Here is a 23,488-nt window from a genome sequence, read left to right on the forward strand (position 1 = left end):
AAATATGTTTCTAGCAGAATGTTTAGCAAAGAAGTCAGTGTCTCCGCTTCTGTCTCCATCACCCTGATCACTTGTTTCATTCAAGGAATTCGCAGGTGGCAAAACAAATTTGCCTTCGCTTTCACACTGTCCAGATTTTGAATTATGTTCACTTTCAGTTTCGTTGTCACAGTCTATTTTAAAACAGTATCCTCGAAGTCAGAGTCTGTAACACGAACGGTAGACGAAGACCTGGCTACTGAATCCATCACGCAAAGTACCAACACGAATGAAGCAGTAATAGTATCGATCCACTTCACTTTCAAGTGGCTGCTGACAAAGGAAAGCACTGCAGTTTATGGAAAGAACAACTACACAATGCTGTAATCACCTACACCAACCCTACCCATTTGCAAGAGAGCAACAATAAACGATAGCGGTCTCTGAGAACGCAAATGGGATGTTAGGGTTAAGATGTGCATTCTACATACAATGTTTACTACACGATTTTGTTCGGAATAATCGTTTCTGTCATATCCCTCAACATTGACTATTGCTCGTGGGACACCTTGTACAATGCCTAATATTTATGACAATGAATACAGGCCGAAGCAATGGTTCGAACCTGGGCCTTGGTAAAAATTTTAATTCATTCTTTCGGCCTGTATTCACTATGATAGATAAACATCTTCAACTTTTGTAGTCCTGTCTTCCTCAGTTGCATGTAATATTACGGTATATTGATAACTTTTGCTTATGGACCGTCTGACAGCAACTGAATTGAACACAATTTTAGTGCCATACGCGTTTCGCCTTTATTTTCTGCAAGGCATCATCAGTGGCCTGGAATATGTACATATGTTAGCTATTTTATTTACATTTTTGTCACTGTGCCTATAGGTTATGACCAGTTCTGGTGGTTGGTATTTTCTATTAAGTAGTAATGTTTTGAACTGTACTTACAGGTTGCGTGGACAGTTTCTTACATATTACGCTCCTGTTGCATTTTTGGTGTTGTTGTTCTTGTTATGAACGCCAATTTGCGGTTTTTTCCACATTCCACAGCACTATGCACTGAACGCTTGTTTTAATGCAATGTTTTGGTTTCTGTTGCCGACTGTCAAATGTTTCTGCCAAAGATCAAATATTATTGCCAAACTTATGAGTGTAACTATTGAAGTATCTCTTCGTGTATGCATTTGTGTGTGCGTTTGTGAATGTGTGTGTGTGTGTGTGTGTATGGAACAAGAAATGAAAATAATGAGAATAAGCAACCATGACAAACATCTTATACAAATGCAAGAAAACTTTCACATTTATATAACACCAAAATACAGACACACACACACACACACACACACACACACACATACACACACAGCACAAAAAAATATATATCACACCAAAACACACACACACACACACACACACACACACACACACACAGGACAAAAACAAAAAAACAAAAAAAACGTAAAATAAAAAAATAAAATAAAATTAATATCACACCAAAAAACACACACACATACACAAACGCACACACAAATGCATACACGAACAGACAACAGATACTTCAATAGTTACGGTCATAAGTTTGGCAATAATATTTGATCTTTGTCAGAAACATTTGACAGTCAGCAACAGAAACCAAAACATTGCATTAAAACAAGCGTTCAGTGCATAGTGCTGTGGAATGTGGAAAAAACCGCAAATTGGCGTTCATAACAAGAACAACAACACCAAAAATGCAACAGGAGCGTAATATGTAAGAAACTGTGCACGCAACCTGTAAGTACAGTTCAAAACATTACTACTTAATAGGAAATATCAACCACCAGAACTGTTTATAACCTATAGGCACAGTCACAAAAATGTAAATAAAATAGCTAACATATGTACATATTCCAGGCCACTGATGATGCCTTGCAGAAAATAAAGGCGAAACGCGTATGGCACTAAAATTGTGTTCAATTCAGTTGCTGTCAGACGGTCCATAAGTAAAAGTTATCAATATACCGTAATCATAGATAAAGTTTAGACTTGTTATGTCTCTGGAATATAATTTAATATACCTAATATTCATTTATGGCAGTTATCTGTACTAAATCTAATTGTTTTATGCTTGTCTGGTTCAATGTAATATTATTAAGTGTCTGAGTTCTCAAGTTGCTGAAAGTCAAAATAGAGAATAAATAAACGAATATTTAAAGCGCAAAAATTTGTCGGTACAAAACAACACTAATTTTTGCAGGTAAATTAAAAGACAGAATGTAACACTTTACGATAAATCACGGGCTTTGAAATCCATTCTGACTCTCATTCAGCTTAAATTTGAAGTAAAAATTATCGGTGTACCGTAATAAAAGCACTCTGAATCACTGACAAAACAAACTAACCTGGTGTATCTCTCTCTGTAATGAACTCCACTTGCACAGAATATAAGTTGTGTTTGATAGATGGTATCCAAACACAAGACACAACTAGTTAATATTAAAATTTCTAATTCTTCTTCTTCTACTTGTGGCCTGCTAGGTTTGGGCTAAGGTAAGCCTGTTGCGCTCTCGCCATATTACCCTCAGAGTCCCACTGTACTTCTCCACAAAGACTTACTTTGAGGTCCTGATCTCTGGCAACGCTCCACCCGTTTTTTCTGTTTTGTGCACCTTTCTCTGTTAAATATTTCAGAGCTAATTCTATCCCTTACGTAAATTTTTATGAATTTATTTTCTCTGCTGCGACGTTTTATTCGTCGGAGGAAATTAATTTCTGATGTTTCCAGTTGCCTAAGATCTTTCTTTCTCGGAACTCAGCCTCCTCAGTGGACTGGGCTCGCATTCGGGAGGACGACACTTAAAATCGGATCCTTTTATTCAGATTTACGTTTTCCATGATTTCCTCAAAGCGCTCCTGGCAAATACCGGGTGGTTCCTTTGAAAGGGCAAGTCCGATTTCCTTCTCCATCCTTCAAATATTCCCAACCTCGGCTATGTTTCTAATAACCACGATGTCAACGGTACCCGAAACCGTAGATTTCTTTCTTCTTCCCCAACATTCTCCCCTGGACAACGTGGTGGCAAGAGCCATCGCTTTATATGCAAAAAAAAAAAATTATGTTTCCAGTTCGCTTCGAAATAGTAACGAATGAAGAGTCAATAAAACTGGGGGGTGTGTGTACATTAATTCGTGTAATTTCATTCTGTGGATATGTAATACATTCCCCTAATTGTCCATTATAATTTCATGTCCATTATAATTATCCGGGCTGTTATGCCGTGGTCGGTTGATGAATTCTGTGTCGATTCCCAACGTTTCGTCTCCGACTGCGGGAGACATCTTCAAGGGGGTCCGTAGCTCGATGGAAGGTCCAACACACCCACTGGCTCGCTACTGGCTCGCATTCCCCTAATTGCTTGATCTGATAAACTTCCTCGATTTTCAGGATTTTGAGTGCAAAGTTGTTGATACACATGTATTTCATTTTTTCGAGTTATGTTTGGAGGACTATTCATTTTTCTGCTTTTTTAAGAATTTCTATTTCTTTTGTGTTGTTTAAATGTCCTGATAATAGAATCGCCAGGAATGTTATTATAGTATACTGGATAAAACGAAACTGTATAGCGATGTTTTAATGGAGCCACTAACAGTCATAACGGCAGAATGTTGTCATTCAGACAATGTGTGAAGTCTGTGGACCTAACTGAAACTAAAGTATTGGAATCTATGATAAATGTTTGCTTAGCTTTTCTTACATCCTTACACTCTTTGCAGCTTGTGACAGAGGCGAGGTGTTGTAAATGCGTCACTCGCTCCAGCGTTTTACCATGGATGCAGAGTTCATGATCTCACTGTTTTCCTAGGAAAAGAACAGCCTATGCAAACTCTTTCCCACGGTACGTCTCGCGTCATCCTTTGCTCTTATTCTCGTTACAGGACACACCGCAGCCATAGGCCGTCGCCGCCTGCGATGTTTTTGGGCCACCGCAATGACAGCCCCACTGAGGATGGGAACGGCTGAGAAGGTAAGTCTCACTTGCAACAAGTACTCCGCAAAACATAATGCGAAACAACTTACTAGTCGTTCACACTTGTAGCAATCGATATTACCCTTATCTTACAAGGGAAGAGTGACGTACGGAAGAAAGCATCAACAACAATATTCTGCCGATCCTAGTGGCCGCGCGGTTTAAGGCGCTATGTCACGGACTGCGAGGCCCCTCCCGCCGGAGGTTCGACTCCTCCCTCACTCCATCGGGCATGGGTGTGTGTTTTGTTCTTAGCAAAAGTTAGTTTAAGTAGTGCGTAAGACTAGGGTCCGATGAACTCAGCAGTTTGGTCCCTTAGGAATTCACACACATTCTGAACAACAATATCTGTTCTTCTCTATGAGTCTTCGATATCTCTCGCACTCTTTTTTCTTTTTCTTTTTTTTATAATACAAATATTAGGTAGCAGAGGTATAGTGTTGTTACAGGAAAACTGAGAACACCATGGAGAGTGTAACTGTTACTACATGCCCATCCTTATCACATCCAAATGACGTCATGTGGCAAAGGATGACAAGGCCCCTGGTCGGTAATCGCGTGGTACTCTGAGACTAATCGTGATTATTATTATGCTTATTATTATTATTACTCCATTTGGGTCACGGTGTGGAGCAAACTTTTCTAACTAACACGTCTTCGACCCTTACGTATGACGTGTCTTTTTGATGTTTAGGTCTTCAGTCCGGAGACAAGTTATATGCAGCTCTCCCAGCTAATCTAACCCGCGCATCTTTGCATAACTACTGCATCTTACATCCACTTCAACCTATTACTTGTGCCTTGATCTCTCTTTCTGCAAATTTTACCCATGCAATTTCCTCCATGACTGCACTTTGGTTTCTGTCCATGTCGGAGATGTCTTTTCGTTACCTGTATTTTACCTCTTATAACTTCAGTAATTCGAAGAGTGCATTTCAAGCAACCATGTCTAAAGCTTTTTTCTTCTAAATCTCGTACAATCTCCTTTTTAAGACAAGTAGTACGCTCAATACTGCCTCATGTGTTTCTACATTTCCCTGGAATCCAAGCTGACCTTCTTCCAGATGTATTTCGTGAAGGTAACTGCCTGTAGAGACTAATGTCACCATTGTGTCGCTATGATGAGAGAAAGAAAGTCGTCGAAAACTGTGCCAACACTCAACATGTCACTCTCAGATGGCTGCAAAGCCAAGCTTAACGTCCCCATCCGGTGGACAGATCACCATTAACATATTTTTTGTGAGTAAAATCGTCTAGATCACTTCATCAGTTTCTTTATTTATTACTCCGTTTCAGCTACTGCCGTCACCAGATATCTGCAGTTAATATTAAAGAAACGTAAAGTGCGACACGCCCAAAGATAGTAAATTAAAAAGTTAAAAAATAGTTTTAAAAACGTTCACTTAATAAAACCTTAAAACTTGCAGAATATTTAATTTCTTATGTGAACTTTTTAAAAATATTTTTTAACTTTTTAATTTTTTATCTTTTTCAGCTTGATGTTGCATAACAAACGTCCCTCGCTCTGTCTGTTCCTTTAATCTTAGCTGCAGATATCTTATAATGACAATAGCAGAAACGGCGTAAAAAATAAAGAAATTTGTAAGCAATCTAGACGGTTTTATTCATTCACAATGATCGCCGACCCATATAGGAAATTTATTTTCTTTATTAAAAATACCCATTAACAGTGCCACAATCCAGAGCGCTTGCGCAGAGTCTTGTTATCAGGAACTTCACACAGTCTCTCCTCCCGTTGCCGGTGGAACGCCGTCACTGAAAATTTCGTCCACCACCAGTATTCGAAACGGCGGAGGCGGTGGGCGAGCCGGCCGTTGTGAGCGAGCGGTTCTAGGCGCTTCCATCCGGAACCGCGCTGCTGCTACGGTCGCAGGTTGGAATAATGACTCGGGCATGGATGTGTGTGATGTCCTTAGGTTAGTTGGGTTTAAGTAGTTGTAAGTTCTAGGGGACTGATGACCTGAGATGTTAAGTCCCGTAGTACTCAAAGCCATTTGAACCATTTTTGAGAGGTGGGCGAAGACGTCGGTCCATATCTCCGTCCGGTCATCGACATTCAGGTTTTTCGTGGTTACACTACATCGCTTAAAGCAAATGCCGGAGTCTGCTTTGGACACGACACGGTCAATTTCCTAACGTAATCCGCTTTGGCAGCCTGTCTCTGATGACCTCGTCGTCTACGGGACCACAACCGATAATCTTACTATTTATTGTTTTTTATTTACCTGTTTCATCCAAGGGTTATCTCACAATGATACAGGAGTTGTCACTGTAAGACAATAAAAAATCAGTACCATGAAATACAGATATGCACAAGGCTCTATAAGGCTATGTCAGGTGGTCGGCCGTGCACTGTAGATCCAGACTCACGACTTTCTTGCATAAGCAGTAACCCGTGATAATGTATTTAAATGCGACAGGGTGTTGTAGTTAACATCTATCACTATTACCCATTACTTTGAGTCCTCCAAGTAATCTGTAATCTTGCAGTATGCATACGTTATGAAGAATGTTTTATCCGGTTTTTTTTAATAAGTGCTTTTTAGTAATGCATTTCATTTCCTTGGCCAATTTATTATACAACCAACTGACAAACCCGGCATTGCCAATATTCTGTTAGAAACAAACACAAAAAACTATGTTTGTAGTATAATATCGACCGAATTTCATTTCCAAGTATTCGTGAAAATACACTTGAAATTATGAAACTGTCTTACAAAGACTCCGGCCTGTTTCTGTACGCTAGGTCCAGCTGCTTCGCGTGTCTACAACGTGGTTTTGTAAACGTCTCTGAGGCGATGCCTCTTAATAGGTCTATAGACGGCTATTGTTTTCATCTACAGCCGTTTGTCCTTCGCAGCTGAAAGCTGTCAAAAGCGCTATCACGTGTCAGGGAATTCGTTGACTCTACAGTAGGAGTCTATTTGTAGTAAAAAATAAATTAATTAAAACTTCGTGCATGATGCGGCATTTGTTCACGCATCTCACTTTTTATGTCGTCATATCTCTTGAACTATGTGTCGTAGAGTGATATATTTGTGTAGGTACATTCAGCGGCATATGTGAATACTGCTTGCGAAATACACTGGGGTCCAAAATTATAGCAACAAACCGCTATTTCCCCGTGTTGTGTTTAATTCACGGTATAACCATACAAAATGTCAACAGATGTCCATACACTCGTGTTCTTCATGGAAGATGGCATTCCAATCAATGGAAAACCACGTCAACGATGACGTCAGGGCACCTTCAAACGGGGTAGTGTTTGCCGGATAGTCTCAGATCCACAGTCGCTGTGTACACAGTCACAGACGGTGCAGTACGGACAAGAGAAGACACCTACCAGCCTCTCTGCGGTGGAGGGCCATGGGAAGACTGGAAACAGGAGAGTCGCTAACTGATGTAGCCCGATGGCTTAATGCGAAACGTTCTGTTGCCTCTCGGATGTGGCGACAGTCTATAGAGACCGAAACTACACTCCTGGAAATTCAAATAAGAACACCGTGAATTCATTGTCCCAGGAAGGGGAAACTTTATTGACACATTCCTGGGGTCAGATACATCACATGATCACACTGACAGAACCACAGGCACATAGACACAGGCAACAGAGCATGCACAATGTCGGCACTAGTACAGTGTATATCCACCTTTCGCAGCAATGCAGGCTGCTATTCTCCCATGGAGACGATCGTAGAGATGCTGGATGTAGTCCTGTGGAACGGCTTGCCATGCCATTTCCACCTGGCGCCTCAGTTGGACCAGCGTTCGTGCTGGACGTGCAGACCGCGTGAGACGGCGCTTCATCCAGTCCCAAACATGCTCAATGGGGGACAGATCCGGAGATCTTGCTGGCCAGGGTAGTTGACTTACACCTTCTAGAGCACGTTGGGTGGCACGGGATACATGCGGACGTGCATTGTCCTGTTGGAACAGCAAGTTGCCTTGCCGGTCTAGAATGGTAGAACGATGGGTTCGATGACGGTTTGGATGTACCGTGCACTATTCAGTGTCCCCTCGACGATCACCAGTGGTGTACGGCCAGTGTAGGAGATCGCTCCCCACACCATGATGCCGGGTGTTGGCCCTGTGTGCCTCGGTCGTATGCAGTCCTGATTGTGGCGCTCACCTGCACGGCGCCAAACACGCATACGACCATCATTGGCACCAAGGCAGAAGCGACTCTCATCGCTGAAGACACGTCTCCATTCGTCCCTCCATTCACGCCTGTCGCGACACCACTGGAGGCGGGCTGCACGATGTTGGGGCGTGAGCGGAAGACGGCCTAACGGTGTGCGGGACCGTAGCCCAGCTTCATGGAGACGGTTGCGAATGGTCCTCGCCGATACCCCAGGAGCAACAGTGTCCCTAATTTGCTGGGAAGTGGCGGTGCGGTCCCCTACGGCACTGCGTAGGATCCTACGGTCTTGGCGTGCATCCGTGCGTCGCTGCGGTCCGGTCCCAGGTCGACGGGCACGTGCACCTTCCGCCGACCACTGGTGACAACATCGATGTACTGTGGAGACCTCACGCCCCACGTGTTGAGCAATTCGGCGGTACGTCCACCCGGCCTCCCGCATGCCCACTATACGCCCTCGCTCAAAGTCCGTCAACTGCACATACGGTTCACGTCCACGCTGTCGCGGCATGCTACCAGTGTTAAAGACTGCGATGGAGCTCCGTATGCCACGGCAAACTGGCTGACACTGACGGCGGCGGTGCACAAATGCTGCGCAGCTACCGCCATTCGACGGCCAACACCGCGGTTCCTGGTGTGTCCGCTGTGCCGTGCGTGTGATCATTGCTTGTACAGCCCTCTCGCAGTGTCCGGAGCAAGTATGGTGGGTCTGACACACCGGTGTAAATGTGTTCTTTTTTCCATTTCCAGGAGTGTATATCCCGAAACCAGGGCATGGCAGACCAGGTGTGATATCAAAAGGAGAGGACTGTTATTTGGCCGTAAGGGCACGACGATACCGCCTTAGTACTGCACTGCAACTAGCATCTGACCTCGCAGCATACACTGGACGTGTTGTATCGAGACAAACGGTGCACAGAAGGCCTCGGCAGAGGTACCTTTACTGTCAAATGTTCAAATGTGTGTGAAATCTTATGGGACTTAACTGCTAAGGTCATCAGTCCCTAAGCTTACACACTACTTAACCTAAATTATCCTAAGGACACACACACACTCCCATGCCCGAGGGAGGACTCGAACCTCCGCCGTGACCAGCCGCACAGTCCATGGCTACAGCGCCTCAGACAGCGCGGCCCTTTACTGTCGGAGACCTACTTAATGTGTACCTCTGATGAAGCTTCACAGAACGTAACGTCTAGATCACTCTAGAGTCGTCAACATGACACCGGGACAGTCGAACAGTGGGCCAATGTTCGTAGATGAGTCCCGATTTGGTCTGGAGAGTGATTCTCGATGCAATCGCATCTGGAGTGAACGTGGAAGACGGTTTCGGAATCCAAACATTGCGGAAAGAGAACGATATCGAGGAGGATCCTTAATGCTGTGGGCAGGGATTGTGTTTAACACTTGAACACCGCTTCATAAAACTGTACTGTAAGGTTTAACTGTTGTCAGGCATCGGGGGAGATTTTGGGACCTAGTGTGCGGTTGTTGCGCGGTGCTGTGGGTCTATACCTCGTATTCCTGGACGAGAACGGTCGACCTCATAGAGCGCGGGCGGTTGATGTTTCCTTGGAAACGCAAGATACTGCATGCATGGCGTGGCCCGCTCGCTCTCCCGATTTGAATCACATGCAGCATGTGTGGGAAACGCTAGGGAAGCGTCAGCATTCACCAGCCACTCCCCAAGACTTGCGAGCAGCTGTACAGTAAGAATGGGCATTATTGCCTCAACATGAGATTGAGGGCATCACTCACAACATGCCCCGTCGTTGCCGGGCCTGTACTGCAGCCAGACGTGGTAGCGCCCCATGCTGAGCACATTAACTAGTTGGCGGAATGTGTGTGCAAATCCGTTAAGTTGGAAAAAAACGAAGACAATTTTTGTCTGCCGTTATGCATGTTGCAGTTGTTTACGTTCTGTGTTCTTTACATTGTCTCTACTTTACTATCACCTGTTTCCTCCCGCCATGAACCATGGACCTTGCCGTTGGTGGGAAGCCTTGCGTGCCTCAGCGATACAGATAGCCGTACCGGAGGTGCAACCACAACGGAGGGGTATCGGTTGAGAGGCCACACAAACGTGTGGTTCCTGAAGAGGGGCAGCAGCCTTTTCGGTAGTTGCCGGGGCAAACAGTCTGGATGATTGACTGATCTGGCCTTGTAACACTAACCAAAACGGCGTTGCTGTGCTAGTACTGCAAACGGCTGAAAGCAAGGGGAAACTACAGCCGTAAATTTTTCAGAGGGCATGCAGCTTTACTGTATAATTAAATGATTATAGCGTCCTCTTGGGTAAAATATTCTGGAGGTAAAATAGTCCACCATTCGGATCTCCGGGCAGGGACTACTCAAGAGGACGTCGTTATCAGGAGAAAGAAAATTGCCATTCTACTGATCGGAGGTGGAATGTCAGGTCCCTTAATCGGGCAGGTAGGTTAGAAAATTTAAAAAGAGAAATGGATAGGTTAAAGTTAGATATAGTGGGAATTAGTGAAATTCGGTGGCAGGAGGAACAAGACTTCTGGTGAGGTGAATACAGGGTTATAAATACAAAATCAAATTGGAGTAATGCAGGAGTAGGTTTAATAATCAATCAAAAATAGGACCGTGAGTAAGCTACTACGAACAGCATGGTAACGCATTATTGTAGCCAAGATAGACACGAAGCCCACACCTACCACAGTAGTACAAGTTTATATGTCAACTAGCTCCGCAGACGACGAAGAGATTGAAGAAATGTATGAGAGATAAAAGAAATTATTCAGATAGTGAAGGGAGACTAAAATTTAATAGTCATGGGGGACTGGAATTCGATAGTAGGAAAAGGAAGAGAAGGAAAAGTAGTAGGTGAATATGGAATGGAGTAAGGAGGAAGCCGCCTGGTAGAATTTTGCACAGAGCATAACTTAATCATAGCAAAAAAACCTGGTTTAAGAATCATGAAAGAAGGCTGTACACGTGGAAAAGTCCTGGAGACACTGGAAGGTTTCAGATAGATTATACGAGTCTAATGATAAGACAGAGATTTAGGAACCAGGTTTTAAATTTTAAGACTCTTCCAGGGGTAGATGTGGATACTGTCCACAATCTACTGGTTATGAACTGTAGATAAAACTGAATAAACTGCAAAAAGGTGAAAATTTAAGAGGTGGGACCTAGATAAACTGAAAGAACCAGAGGCTGTAGAGTATTTCAGAGAGAGCATTACGGAACGTTTGACAAGAACAGGGGAAAGAAATACAGTAGAAGAAGAATGGGTAGCCCTGAGAGACGAAATAGTGAAGGCAGCAGAGGATCAAGTAGGTAAAAAGACGAGGGCTAGTAGAAACCTTAGAGTAACAGAAGAGATAATGAATTTTATTGATGAAAGAAGAAAATATAAAAATGCAGTAAATGAAGCAGGCAAAAAGGAATACAAACGTCTCAAAAATGAGATCGACAGGAATGCAACATGCCTAAGCAGGGATGGCTAGAGGATAAATGTGAGGATGTAGAGACATATGTCGCTCGGAGTAAATAGATACTGCCTACAGGAAAATTAAAGAGACCTTTGGTGAGAAGATAACCCCTTGTATGAATGTCACGAGCTCAGATGGGAAACCAGTTCTGAGCAAATAAGGGAAAGCAGAAAGGGGGAAGGAGTATATAGATAGTCTATACAAGGGCGATGTACTTGAGGGCAATATTATGGAAATGGAAGAAATGGACGTAAGTGCAGATGAAATGGGAGATATGATACTGAGTGAAGAATTTGACAGAGTACTGGAAAACCTTAGTCGAAACAACGCCCCGGGAGTAGACAACAATCCATTAGAACTACTGACAGCCTTGGGAGAGCAAGCCCTGACAAAACACTACCATCTGGTGAGCAAGATGTATGAGACAGGCGAAATACCCTCAGACATCAAGAAGAATATAACATTTCCAATCCCAAAGAAAGCAGGTGTGAAAATTACCAAACTATCAGTTTAATAAGACACAGCTGCAAAATACTGTCACGAATTCTTTACAGACGAATTGAAAAACTGGTAGAAGCCGACCTCGGGGAAGATCAGTTTGGATTCCGTACAAATGTTGGAACACACGAGGCAATACAAAGGCTATTTACGATTTGTACAGAAAACAGATGGCAGTTATAAGAGTCGAGGGGCGTGAAAGAATAGCAGCGGTTGGGAAGGGAGTGAGACAGGGTTGTAGCCTATCCCCGATGTTATTCAATCCATACATTGAGCAAGCAGTAAAGAAAACAAAAGAAAAATTTGAAGTACGAATTAAAATCCATGGATAAGAAATAAAAGCTTTGAGGTTTGTCGTATGACATTTTAATTCTGTCAGAGACAGCAAAGGACCTGGAAGAGTAGCTGAACGGAATGGACAGTGTCTTGAAAGGAGGCTATAAGATGAACATCAACAAAATCAAAACAAGGAATGTAGTCGAATTAAATCAGGTGATGCTGAGGAAATTAGATTAGGAAATGAGACACTTAAAGTAGTAAAGGGGTTTTGCTATTTGGGAGCAAAATAACTGATGATAGTCGAAGTAGGGAGGATATAAAATGCAGACTGGCAATGGCAAGAAAAGCGTTTCTGAAGAAGAGAAATTTGTTTACTTCGAGTATAGATTTAAGTGTCAGGAAGTCGTGTCTGAAAGTATTTGTATGGAGTGTAGCCATGCATGGAAGTGAAACATGGACGATAACTAGTATGGACGAGAATAGAAGCTTTCGAAATGTGGTGCTACAGAAGAATGCTGAAGATAAAGTGGGTAGATCACGTATCTAATGAGGAGGTATTGAATAGGATTGGGGAGAAGAGAAGTTTGTGGCACAACTTGACTAGAAGAAGGGATCGGTTGGTAGGACATTTTTTGAGGCATCAAGGGATCACAAATTTAGCATTGGAGGGCAGCGTGGAGGGTAAAAATCGTAGAGGGAGACCAAGATATGAATACACTAAGCAGATTCAGAAGGGTGTAGGGTGCAGTAGGTACTTGGAAATGAAAAAGCTTGCACAGGACAAAGTAGCATGGAAAGCTGCATCAAACCAGTCTCTGGTCTGAAGACCACAACAACAACAAAATCACTTGTTTAGACTGTTTTGCAGCAAAATAAACGCTAATTTGCTAAATTTCCGGATGTTGCTTTAATTTTGGACACCAGTGTATGTTGCAAATAGAGTTAGTAGCAAAGCAGTAAGAAATTTAAATGTCATGCACAAGGAGGCAGTTTTTGACGCATCTCAGTGTTTATGACGTCGTACCTCCTGAATTATGATAGGAAGGTCGTTCTTATCCCCGCAGCGACTGTTACCTGACAGTAAGGAATATGTGTATTGAGTTCGGTTGTAATCGTGATGTCTAACATACACACACACACGCACACACAGAAACATACATACATACAGCTACTTTTATATGTGTGGATTCTATTTCCTGATAGAAATTTGTGTTTTGAGATTTTTGTTTGTTTTTCCTTGTTAAATGTAAGTCCATACTGGCTCTTGTTTCATGATTATGTGTATGATTACTGGTGGAATACTTCGCGACACTATGTCTGATATCCACCACAGCTTTTATGTGGATACCAAGTTCTCTAAATAGCTCCTTTCAATGGGCTCCAGTAACACTTCTAGTTATTACTCTTATGGCTTTTTTATGGCCGTTTTCTAAAGTTCAAAAATTGCGCCTGTGTTTCGTGCCTTCGATATCCACAGAAGAATCCCACACTAAGAACTGAGTGTAGGTAGGAATAGTAGGTCACCACAAGAAACTGGCTGTTACAAACAGATGACAGAACGTAATGTGCTGGTGATATTCTTTTTGCGAGTGTCTTTGTGTGCTCATTCCATGTTAACTGGTAATCGATATTTATCCCTAAAAATATGTGCTTCTTCGACAATCTACAGTTCTATCATCTATGCCTGATGTGATAGACTTGTTTTTCCTCTTCATGCTGAAGTGCGTACTGTTCGCCTTCTTTATCCTTCCCTGCTTTCGTCAGCGTCTAGGTCCTGACTGCAGTTCTGCAGAAAGCTGTCGAGTGATCGATGTCGGCTGTGTGGTAGACCCTCAATTCCGCCCGCGGCACGTGGCCTCCTTGCCCGTCCCGTGACCTCGGCGTTTCGCTGCACGCGTGATCTGTGGCGCACGAACGCCTAACTACGGCTTGCCGCGCTGATAAATCCCTCTGGCAGGGTGACTCTTTAGCGGCGCTTCTGGAAAGTTTATGCGCGAAACCAGCTACGTTTGTTTTATGCCTGGTTTACACCGCAATGAATGGAAGCAGACACAAGCGAACGAGCATTCGCAAACAGTGCACCGATGTACATCGCCATTCGCTGGTATCTACGAACAAGCGTTTATGCTAGAGGGAACGGAACAGGACGAGCATGGCCTATGAACGCTGAATTATTCTCGTTTGGCCTTAATAACAGGCAGACAGGGTACTGTTGTGACTTCTTTTGCACGCTGTGTGGGTCTTTAGTGGACACAGGAGCGAGAAACAGATGCGGTTCGTGCACTAAGAATTCAGATACTATTTCTCTACATCTAATACCAAACAGTAAAAGTATTTCATAACTTTGTTTTCTGTAGTTGCAGCGTCAGTTGCTAACTGGAATGTTGAAATATACACACATCAAAAAAAGTTTTACATCACCCCGGTTCCCAGAACTCCTGAAGATAGACGTTGACTGTGGATATTGTATCACAGACACAGTCCCTTTCACTGTTCAGAGATATCACTAAACCCGCCCAAAGATATAAACAACCACGCATGAGCAGCACCTATTAGACGGAGGGAGTCCGACAGCCGATCAGTTTCAGTCATCCCATCAGGAAGGAGGTACACGGCTCCTGTTTGTAGTTCAACCAAAGGGCTCTCAACAAGGGAGGTGTTCAGGCGTCTCGGAGTGAACCAAGGCGTTGTTGTTCGGACTTGGAGGAGATACAGAGAGATAGGAGCTGTCGATTACATGCCTCGCCCAGGCCGCCCAGGGGCTACTACTGCAGTGGATGACCGCTACCTACGGATTGTGGCTGGGATTAACCCTGAAAGCAACGCCACCATGTTGAATAATGCTTTTCGTGCAGCCACAGGACGTCGTCTTACGACTAAAACTGTGCGCAATACGCTGCATGACGCGCAACTTCATTCCCGACGTACACGGCAAGGTCCATATCTGCAACCACCACACCATGCAGCACGGTACAGATGGGTCCAACAACATGCCAAATGGACCGCTCAGGATTGGCATCACTTTCTCTTCACCGGTGAGTGTCGCATTTTCCTTTGCCTTCAACGAGACAATCGTCGGTGACGTGTTTGGAGGCAACCCGGTCAGGCTGAACGCCTTAGACACACTGTCCAGCGTGTGCAGCAAGGTGGAGGTTCCCTGATGTTTTGGAGTGACATTATGTGGGACCAACGTACGCCGCTGGCGGTCATGGAAGGCGCCGTAACGGCTGTACAATAAGTGAATGCCATCCTTCGACCGATAGCGGCAGCATATTGGCGAGGCATTCGTCTTCATAGACAACAATTCGCACCCCGATCGTGCACATCTTGTGAATGCCTCGCTTCAGGATAACGACATCGCTCGACTCCGATTGGCCAGCATGTTCTCCAGACATGAACCCTATCGAACATGTCTGGGATAGATTGAGAAGGGCTGTTTATGGACGACTTGACCCACCAACCACTATGAGGGATCTGCGCCGAATCGCCTTTGAGAATGGGACAGTCTGGACCAACGGTGCCTTGATGAACTTGTGGATAGTATGCCACGACGAATACAGGTATGCCTCAATGCAAGAGGACGTGCTACTGGATATTAGAGGTACCGGTATGTACAGATATCTGGGACACCACCTCTGAAGTTATCGCTGTATGGTGGTACAACATGCAATGTGTGGTTTTCATGAGCAATAAAAAGGACGGAAATGATGTCGATCTCTATTCCAATTTTCTGTAGTTTCTGGCAACCGAGGCGATTCAAAAATTTTTTGATGTGTGCATATAGATTCAAAGACTTACAACTCAGTCCGTAGATCAATAGTTCCTAACCTTTCTAAGACCATTACCCCTGAGTTCAGTCAGATATAACCTAATACCGCCTCCTCATCCCCGTCACCTCCACCCCTACCCAATCATCAGCATAAGACCTAAATAAACATTATAATGAAAAATCAGTTTATTTGAACGCTTCCGCTTTTAAAATGACGAGAGATAAGTCATATTTTGTTTGTGTAACTTTTTTTAACCATGAACTGTTGATAAGTGAGACAATGGGAACTGCTTATTTCTAGCAACCCTCTTTTATGCGACGATGAAGCAATTCTCAGAGCATGATGAGTGTTACCAACTCCTTTTTGGAAAAGGAAGCTAACTATCCATATTGAGGGTAGACACTTGTTACAAAATATGGTTTCCCTGCACTATTACTTCCTTACTGACCTTGCTTCAGGCACACCACGTATATCCATTTAAAATCAACCAAATTAAATGTTGGGCAGCCATGTCCTGCTATTCCATGTGCCCCATGGTTTTTCTGCAAGGCAGCATTTCTGCCAAGGATTATGTGACAATTTCGGCTGATCAAGTCTATCCCATGGTACAATGTTTATTTCCCAGTGGCGGTTCACACAGCTCGCATAGTCTAGGATTGGTGAGGACGAGGGTAAATTGTCTCGGCTCCCTTGTCAACCACAGTTTCAATATTATTGAGTATTTGTGGTTTATTTTGGAGAAAAGGGTGTGTAGTCGCTATCGACCTCCATCGTTAGCTGAACTTTATTTTGCAGGAAGAATGCCGTAAGAGTCCTTTGAAAACCGTACAGGAGCTGTGTTAACCACTTCGAGACGACTGGAAGCTGTTTCTTGCACCGAATTAGTTGTGGTAATGTGTTGTGTTTTTGGTGTTTTCATATTGTTCTCCGGCTCCTGAACCTTTTTAGTGAATGGAGAGGGACGTTCGAAACTTCTAGCCTCTCCTGAATCCGGGGTCCCATTTGCGACTAAAGTTACGTTACTCCGCAGCCTTCGCATGGCGTTCGAAGTTGCATGTGGCACCACACAGAGTTCTGGCGAGTCTCTCGAGTGACGTCACTTTAAGCCATGCCACGTAGAATCGCTTTAACTTTGCGTCGCCACTTTCCATCCGCCACCACCGATTTTTCTCATTCAACTGACACCTCGTGGCTGAATGTCGAGATTTCATCTCTGGATTCTAATTTTCGTGTCATTTAAATACGGTACCTATCCAGTGAATTTCACAAAGAAAGTGGCGAAGTCCCTAGTTGGCAGTATAATTTCAACTTCACTGCAGTTTTAATGAAGGAACATGAATATCCGATCACAGCTATATTACAGTGTGTTTTAGTGTATTTGCACAAAGCTGAGCTCCCAAATTCGATGTAGAATAACTTTCACGTATGCAGTATCTGTGAAGTATTATTTAAGTAACTGATATGGGGTGCAATACTGAAAATATTAGCTTTCATATGAGTCCGTAAATAGTATCAGACATATCACATGAACATTTTGGGGCCGTGGAATGATGACAGATAATCGCTAGAAGTCAAATATCGATGTCACTTGTTTCACTCGTGGCAGAAGTGCATACGAGAATCGGATATTTTATTAGATCTCGATACGCAACTCAGAGAGTACTAGAAATTTGCTTTTGTTGTTTGAAAGTTGTTCACGAATTAATCTCCGTTTACGAGTGCTACTTCCTTTGTAAGTGTGTTTGATGCCCTCGCGTTATTTCTGCCATAACCTGAATGACGATAGCAATGTCTGTCCCAATAATCGCTGTTAATATAACACTGTGTCACTTACAATTTTGTCAGGAGCGTGTGGAAACAACAGCACGCACCACCACTGCCGTATCAGCCGTCACGTCAATTGCTATGGTGTTACTATGGCTGCCACTTGATTTTCGCCTCGGTAAAATCCCTTCCCCAAAAGGCCAGGTTCCGATCGACTCTCGTCTTTGTTGTGTTTAGCTGGAACGCGCTGCCCCTGTCATCTTACGGGGACGAACGTTTCTTGTGCCCAAGGGTACAGGGTGGGGCTTAGGTATGCCAGACCATCTGCTGACAAACGGCTGACGGGTAGTTTCCAGGAAGGTCTTCCTTGTATGAAATGTGACGTAGTCATAGTGAAATGCTATGTTTAAAATTCATGGGCTCTAAAACTTTGACTGCAAAAATATTTTTTTTTAAATTTTATAATCAGTATGATCATTATCACATAAGTATGTCTCGCTAAACTGTTATATAGAACACAAATAACACTTGTAGCCGACATGGTAACGCCAAAAGATGTAAAACATAATGAAACTGGGATAAAGTGAAGTTGCGATACTACCCGTAGGTCTGACCAGTGACGTACTGAACGTGATTCAGACAGTGTAACAATAAAATCAACGCCGTAGCTCATATAAAAGAATAATTTTGATTAGGAGAATTTACTGCACCGGGAAAGAAACATTTCTGCTAAAACTACGATTCTCGGTCAAAGATCATGAAGAGAAGCATTTATCGGGAAGAACACGAATCGAACACCGGCATCGTAAAAAAAAAAGTTCTACAACTGTAATGATACCGCAACGGAAAGTAAGAACTGAAAAAAGTACTTATCGTAAAAAAACTGAAGCTAATCTCACAAAACATACTTCAGCGGAGACGGCGATACACGGCTACGACTATATCTACGTATCAGGACTAAACTGAATCGATTGTTCAAATCAAATGGCTCTGAGCACTATGGGACTTAACTTCTGAGGTCATCAGTCGCCTAGAACTTATAACTACTTAAACCTAACTAACCTAAGGACATCACAAACATCCATGCCCGAGGCAGGATTCGAACCTGCGGCCGTAGCGATCGCGTGGTTCCAGACTGTAGCGCCTAGAACCGCTCCGCCACTCCGGCCGGCACGTCAAAAAGTATCAACGATCCCGATATCCGTTATGTCAGATCTGTTTTCGTGAAAGAAAAGAACGCGGTCGTAGATGGCAGCCCTTCCAGAGGGAGGCGGGGCTTATTCCCCTTCACCGCTCCTCAACACTCGGGCTGTCCAACTTCTCGTTTGTTTATGGTCGCGATACGCTGTCCGCGTAATACCAGTCACGATTTTCTTTTTGTTTATATTCCGCACGACACGTTTCGGGAAACGATTCTCATTTTCAAGTGCCTATCTGTGTGCTATGTCAGAATTACACTTGAATATGGGAATTATCTGCCGAAACGTGTCGTGTAGAATACAAAGAAAAAATCGTGACTGGTAGCAGAAAAAGTTATTTACAAACAAACCCATAATTTTTACAGTGGCAGCCTTTTAGCGACCATTTCTTATGAACTAAATATTATTATTCCCATCGAAGAAGAGATGCAGTATTTTGTTACAGTAGGGATTAAAAATATAATGTTTCCTGAACACAACGACCATAATTAATAACACTAAAAACTGAAAATCGGCACCAAGCAGTAACGTCACAGCAAACATTAGTATTACGTCGCTAGTCGAAGTTGAAGGGCAGTGTATGAAATTCCTCTTGACCCCAGAGCTGTGTGATAAACAAACACAAATGACCCAGCTTACAGGTCATTGTCAGTACGTTGTGCGCGCCAGCCCACGCGACTGCGCCTGCCACATTCGGACTGCTGGGCTACGCACACACGCACGTAGCCGCACGCAGCCAGAGGCGCGCCTGGCATCGCCAAGCACACACGGCCTCCGACGCCGGCCGCAGAAATCCCCGCGGCGCCTTTGGCCGCCGCAAGGCCAGCTCCTCATCTCCTCACTGCTGCAGTCGGAAAAGCCGAACGTTGTTTGCTTTGCGACTCTGCATCTCCGTAACGGCGGACCTGTTGGATTGAGCCTCGATCGGAATTTTAATTTATTGGCCGTAGGTAGGTGCCCATACAGCCATCTAAACAGTTGAAGGACGATACGACAGAGTGCTTCGACACTTGGGCTTAAGCCGTGTCCTGGTACGACGTTAGATAGGCTTAGACTTGCCGTGTGACGCAGTGCAGGCGATTTTAGTGTCAGGTATGGCGATACGAAGTGAACGCCAGTGACCGAGTGAAGAAAATCTCCAACCCGTCAGGAATTCGAACCTGAGCCCTTCCCGTTAGCAATCTGCCGCGCTGACCCAGCAGCTACTGCCATTCTGACAATTCCATCCATGAACTATCCGACAGTAAGCCCACAATATAACAAAATTTCTGAAAATACCGAGAAGCTACACGTGGGTATTACATCTACATCTGCATACACACTCCACAAGTCACCATACGGTGCTTGGTAGAGGGTCCCTTGTACCACTACTACTCGGGTAAAGCGAGTGTCTATACGCCTCCGCAAGAGTCCTAGTTTCTTTTAGCTTGTACAAGAAATGTAAGTTGACGGCAGCAGATTCGTTCTGCAATCAACTGAAGACGTCACTTCTATAAATTTTCTCGTTACTGTTTCGCGAAAAGAACCTCGTCTTCCCTCCAGGAACTCCCATTTTGTTTTCACGAAGCAAACCCGTAAGGTAACACATCTAGCAGCATGCCTCTGAATTGGTTCGAAGTCTTTCTTTAATCCGATCTACTGGGGATCCCAACACTCGAACAGTGGATCGTACTAATATTCTATACTCATTCTCCTTTGGTTCAAATGGCTCTGAGCACTATAGGACTTAACATCTGTGGTCATCAGTCCCCTAGAACTTAGAACTACTTAAACCTAACTAACCTAAGGACATCACACACATCCATGCCCGATGCAGGATCCGAACCTGCGACCGTAGCAGTCGCGCGGTTCCGGACTGAGCGCCTAGAACCGCGAGACCACCGCGGCCGGCCCATTCTCCTTTATACATGATGTTTCCGTAAGAGAGTTTAAGAATATAACAAGACATAGAGAATGCTCAACTGAAGAATTTGAGGAAGGGAACCTCCAATAGACGGCAAATCATCGAGTAAAACTGAAGTGATATCAGGTGTTCCCCAGGGAAGCGTCCTGGGACCTCCGCTGTTCCTCATCTATATAAATGACCTGGGTGACAATCTGAGCAGTTCTCTTAGGTTGTTCGCAGATGATGCTGTAATTTACCGTCTAGTAAGGTCATCCGAAGACCAGTATCAGTTGCAAAGCGATTCAGAAAAGATTGCTGTATGGTGTGGCAGGTGGCAGTTGACGCTAAATAACGAAAAGTGTGAGGTGATCCACATGAGTTCCAAAAGAAATCCATTGGAATTCGATTACTCGATAAATAGTACAATTCTCAAGGCTGTCAATTCAACTAAGTACCTGGGTGTTAAAATTACGAACAACTTCAGTTGGAAAGACCACATAGATAATATTGTGGGGAAGGCGAGCCAAAGGTTGCGTTTCATTGGCAAGACACTTAGAAGATGCAACAAGTCCACTAAAGAGACAGCTTACACTACACTCGTTCGTCCTCTGTTAGAATATTGCTGCGCGGTGTGGGATCCTTACCAGGTGGGACAGACGGAGGACATCGAAAGGGTGCAAAAAAGGCAGCTCGTTTTGTATTATCACGTAGTAGGGGAGAGAGTGTGGCAGATATGATACGCGAATTGGGATGGAAGTCATTACAGCAAAGACGTTTTTCGTTGCGGCGAGATCTATTTACGAAATTTCAGTCACCAACTTTCTCTTCCGAATGCGAAAATATTTTGTTGAGCCCAACCTTCATAGGTAGGAATGATCATCAAGATAAAATAAGAGAAATCAGAGCTCGAACAGAAACGTTTAGGTGTTCGTTTTTCCCGCGCGCTGTTCGGGAGTGGAATGGTAGAGAGATAGTATGATTGTGGTTCGACGAACCCTCTGCCAAGAACTTAAATGTGAATTGCAGAGTAGTCATGTAGATGTAGATGTAGATATAGATGAATCGGAGAAGCCAGCTTGAGGAGAAATGGAAGTAAACTTGTCTACCGCTTTGTCTAGCATTACTGCTTTCCGGCTTATTTACAACTAACATGCGTACAAGTTTACACGTACTGTGCTGTTTATTTACATGTACATTCTTTATTTCCTGCAAGGAAACAAGGAGGATTACTACGACATCATGATGCGCTCTGAACAGCTACCTGTATTTGAGGTTCGTGCAAAGAGTCCTACCTGATATGCTGGAGAACGTACTCTTGGCTGTTCGTGAGAGGATGTGGATAAAAAATGACGGTGCACCGCCTCACTTCAGTTTGGATGTCTGCAGCCATCGCAGTGCTGTATTTCCTCATCGCTGGAATGAAACGGGATGTCCTTCTCTATGACCTACGAGGTCAACTGACCTGAATCACCTTGATTATTTCCAATGGGTATATCTAAAGTCACATGTGTATGAGACCCCAGTGGATAGGGAGATGGAATTAGTTGCCAGAATTGTAGCTGCCAGTAACGTTAATCGACACACACCTGGGATATTTGTCAGGGTGCGTCATGCCGATGTCACGCTTACATTGATGTTGATCGACGTCAGTTTCAGCACATTTTGCAGGATACAGTACAAATGGTACGTTCATTGTGACAATGATGGCATTTGCCGTTAACTAATGCAAATAAAAAACTACAAAGTAGTGTGATTTTGTTCCTGTTATCTTCTTAAGCTGCCTTCTCCGACCCCTGGTTCCTTACCTCAAACCATTCAGTGGGGCATCCTCTATGTCCTGTTAAATTTTTGCACGCTCTTATGGAAACACCCCCTAGATGAGCTGCATTTCCCCCGTTTTCTGCTAATGAACCTCCATCCCTATTATCAATCTTACATGCTCGTTCCATTTCATATCACTTTTCAACGTTACGCCTACATATTTAATCGACGTGACTGTGTCAAGCAGCACACCACTAATATTGTATTCGAACGTAACAGGATTGTATTTCCTACACACGTGCATTAACATACATTTTTCTACACTTAGAGTTAGTGGCCATTCATCATACGGGGTGTTCTATAAGTCTCTCCGCAGTGCCGTATGATTGTTAGTCGCGCGTGGCGTATGCCGCAGTGAATATACCGAAATGAAATTCAGTGAAATACAAGTTATTAATTTATTGAATATTCATTTTTAATTACAAATTGTCACATTAAATGTCGGAAGTGTCCCCCCTGTTGCTGAATACACAATTCCATACGTCTAATCATGTTTCCAAACACAAGCTGTAACATTTCTTCTGTAACAGAAGCAGTGAACGTGGATATTGCAGTTTTCAATTCATCGATGGATTTTGGACGGTTTTTATAGACAATTGCTTTCGCTGCACCCCAGAAGAAAAAGTCAAGTGGAGTTAGGTCAGGCGATCG

At 43.7% G+C, this 23,488-nt stretch overlaps 1 protein-coding gene across 1 annotated transcript in view; it reads left to right on the forward strand.

Annotated features, from left to right (window-relative positions):
* Window positions 1-23,488, forward strand: part of LOC126233794 (uncharacterized) — a 455,553-nt gene that overhangs the window by 19,299 nt on the left and 412,766 nt on the right. The window contains exon 2 of the mRNA XM_049942885.1: window positions 3,910-3,998. Coding sequence (XP_049798842.1) covers window positions 3,963-3,998 — 36 coding nt within the window. The 5' untranslated portion in view covers window positions 3,910-3,962. The remainder of the gene's footprint in view (window positions 1-3,909; window positions 3,999-23,488) is intronic.

Source organism: Schistocerca nitens, chromosome 1 (assembly GCF_023898315.1).
Source record: "Schistocerca nitens isolate TAMUIC-IGC-003100 chromosome 1, iqSchNite1.1, whole genome shotgun sequence".
In the NCBI taxonomy this organism is placed as follows: Eukaryota; Metazoa; Arthropoda; class Insecta; order Orthoptera; family Acrididae; genus Schistocerca; species Schistocerca nitens.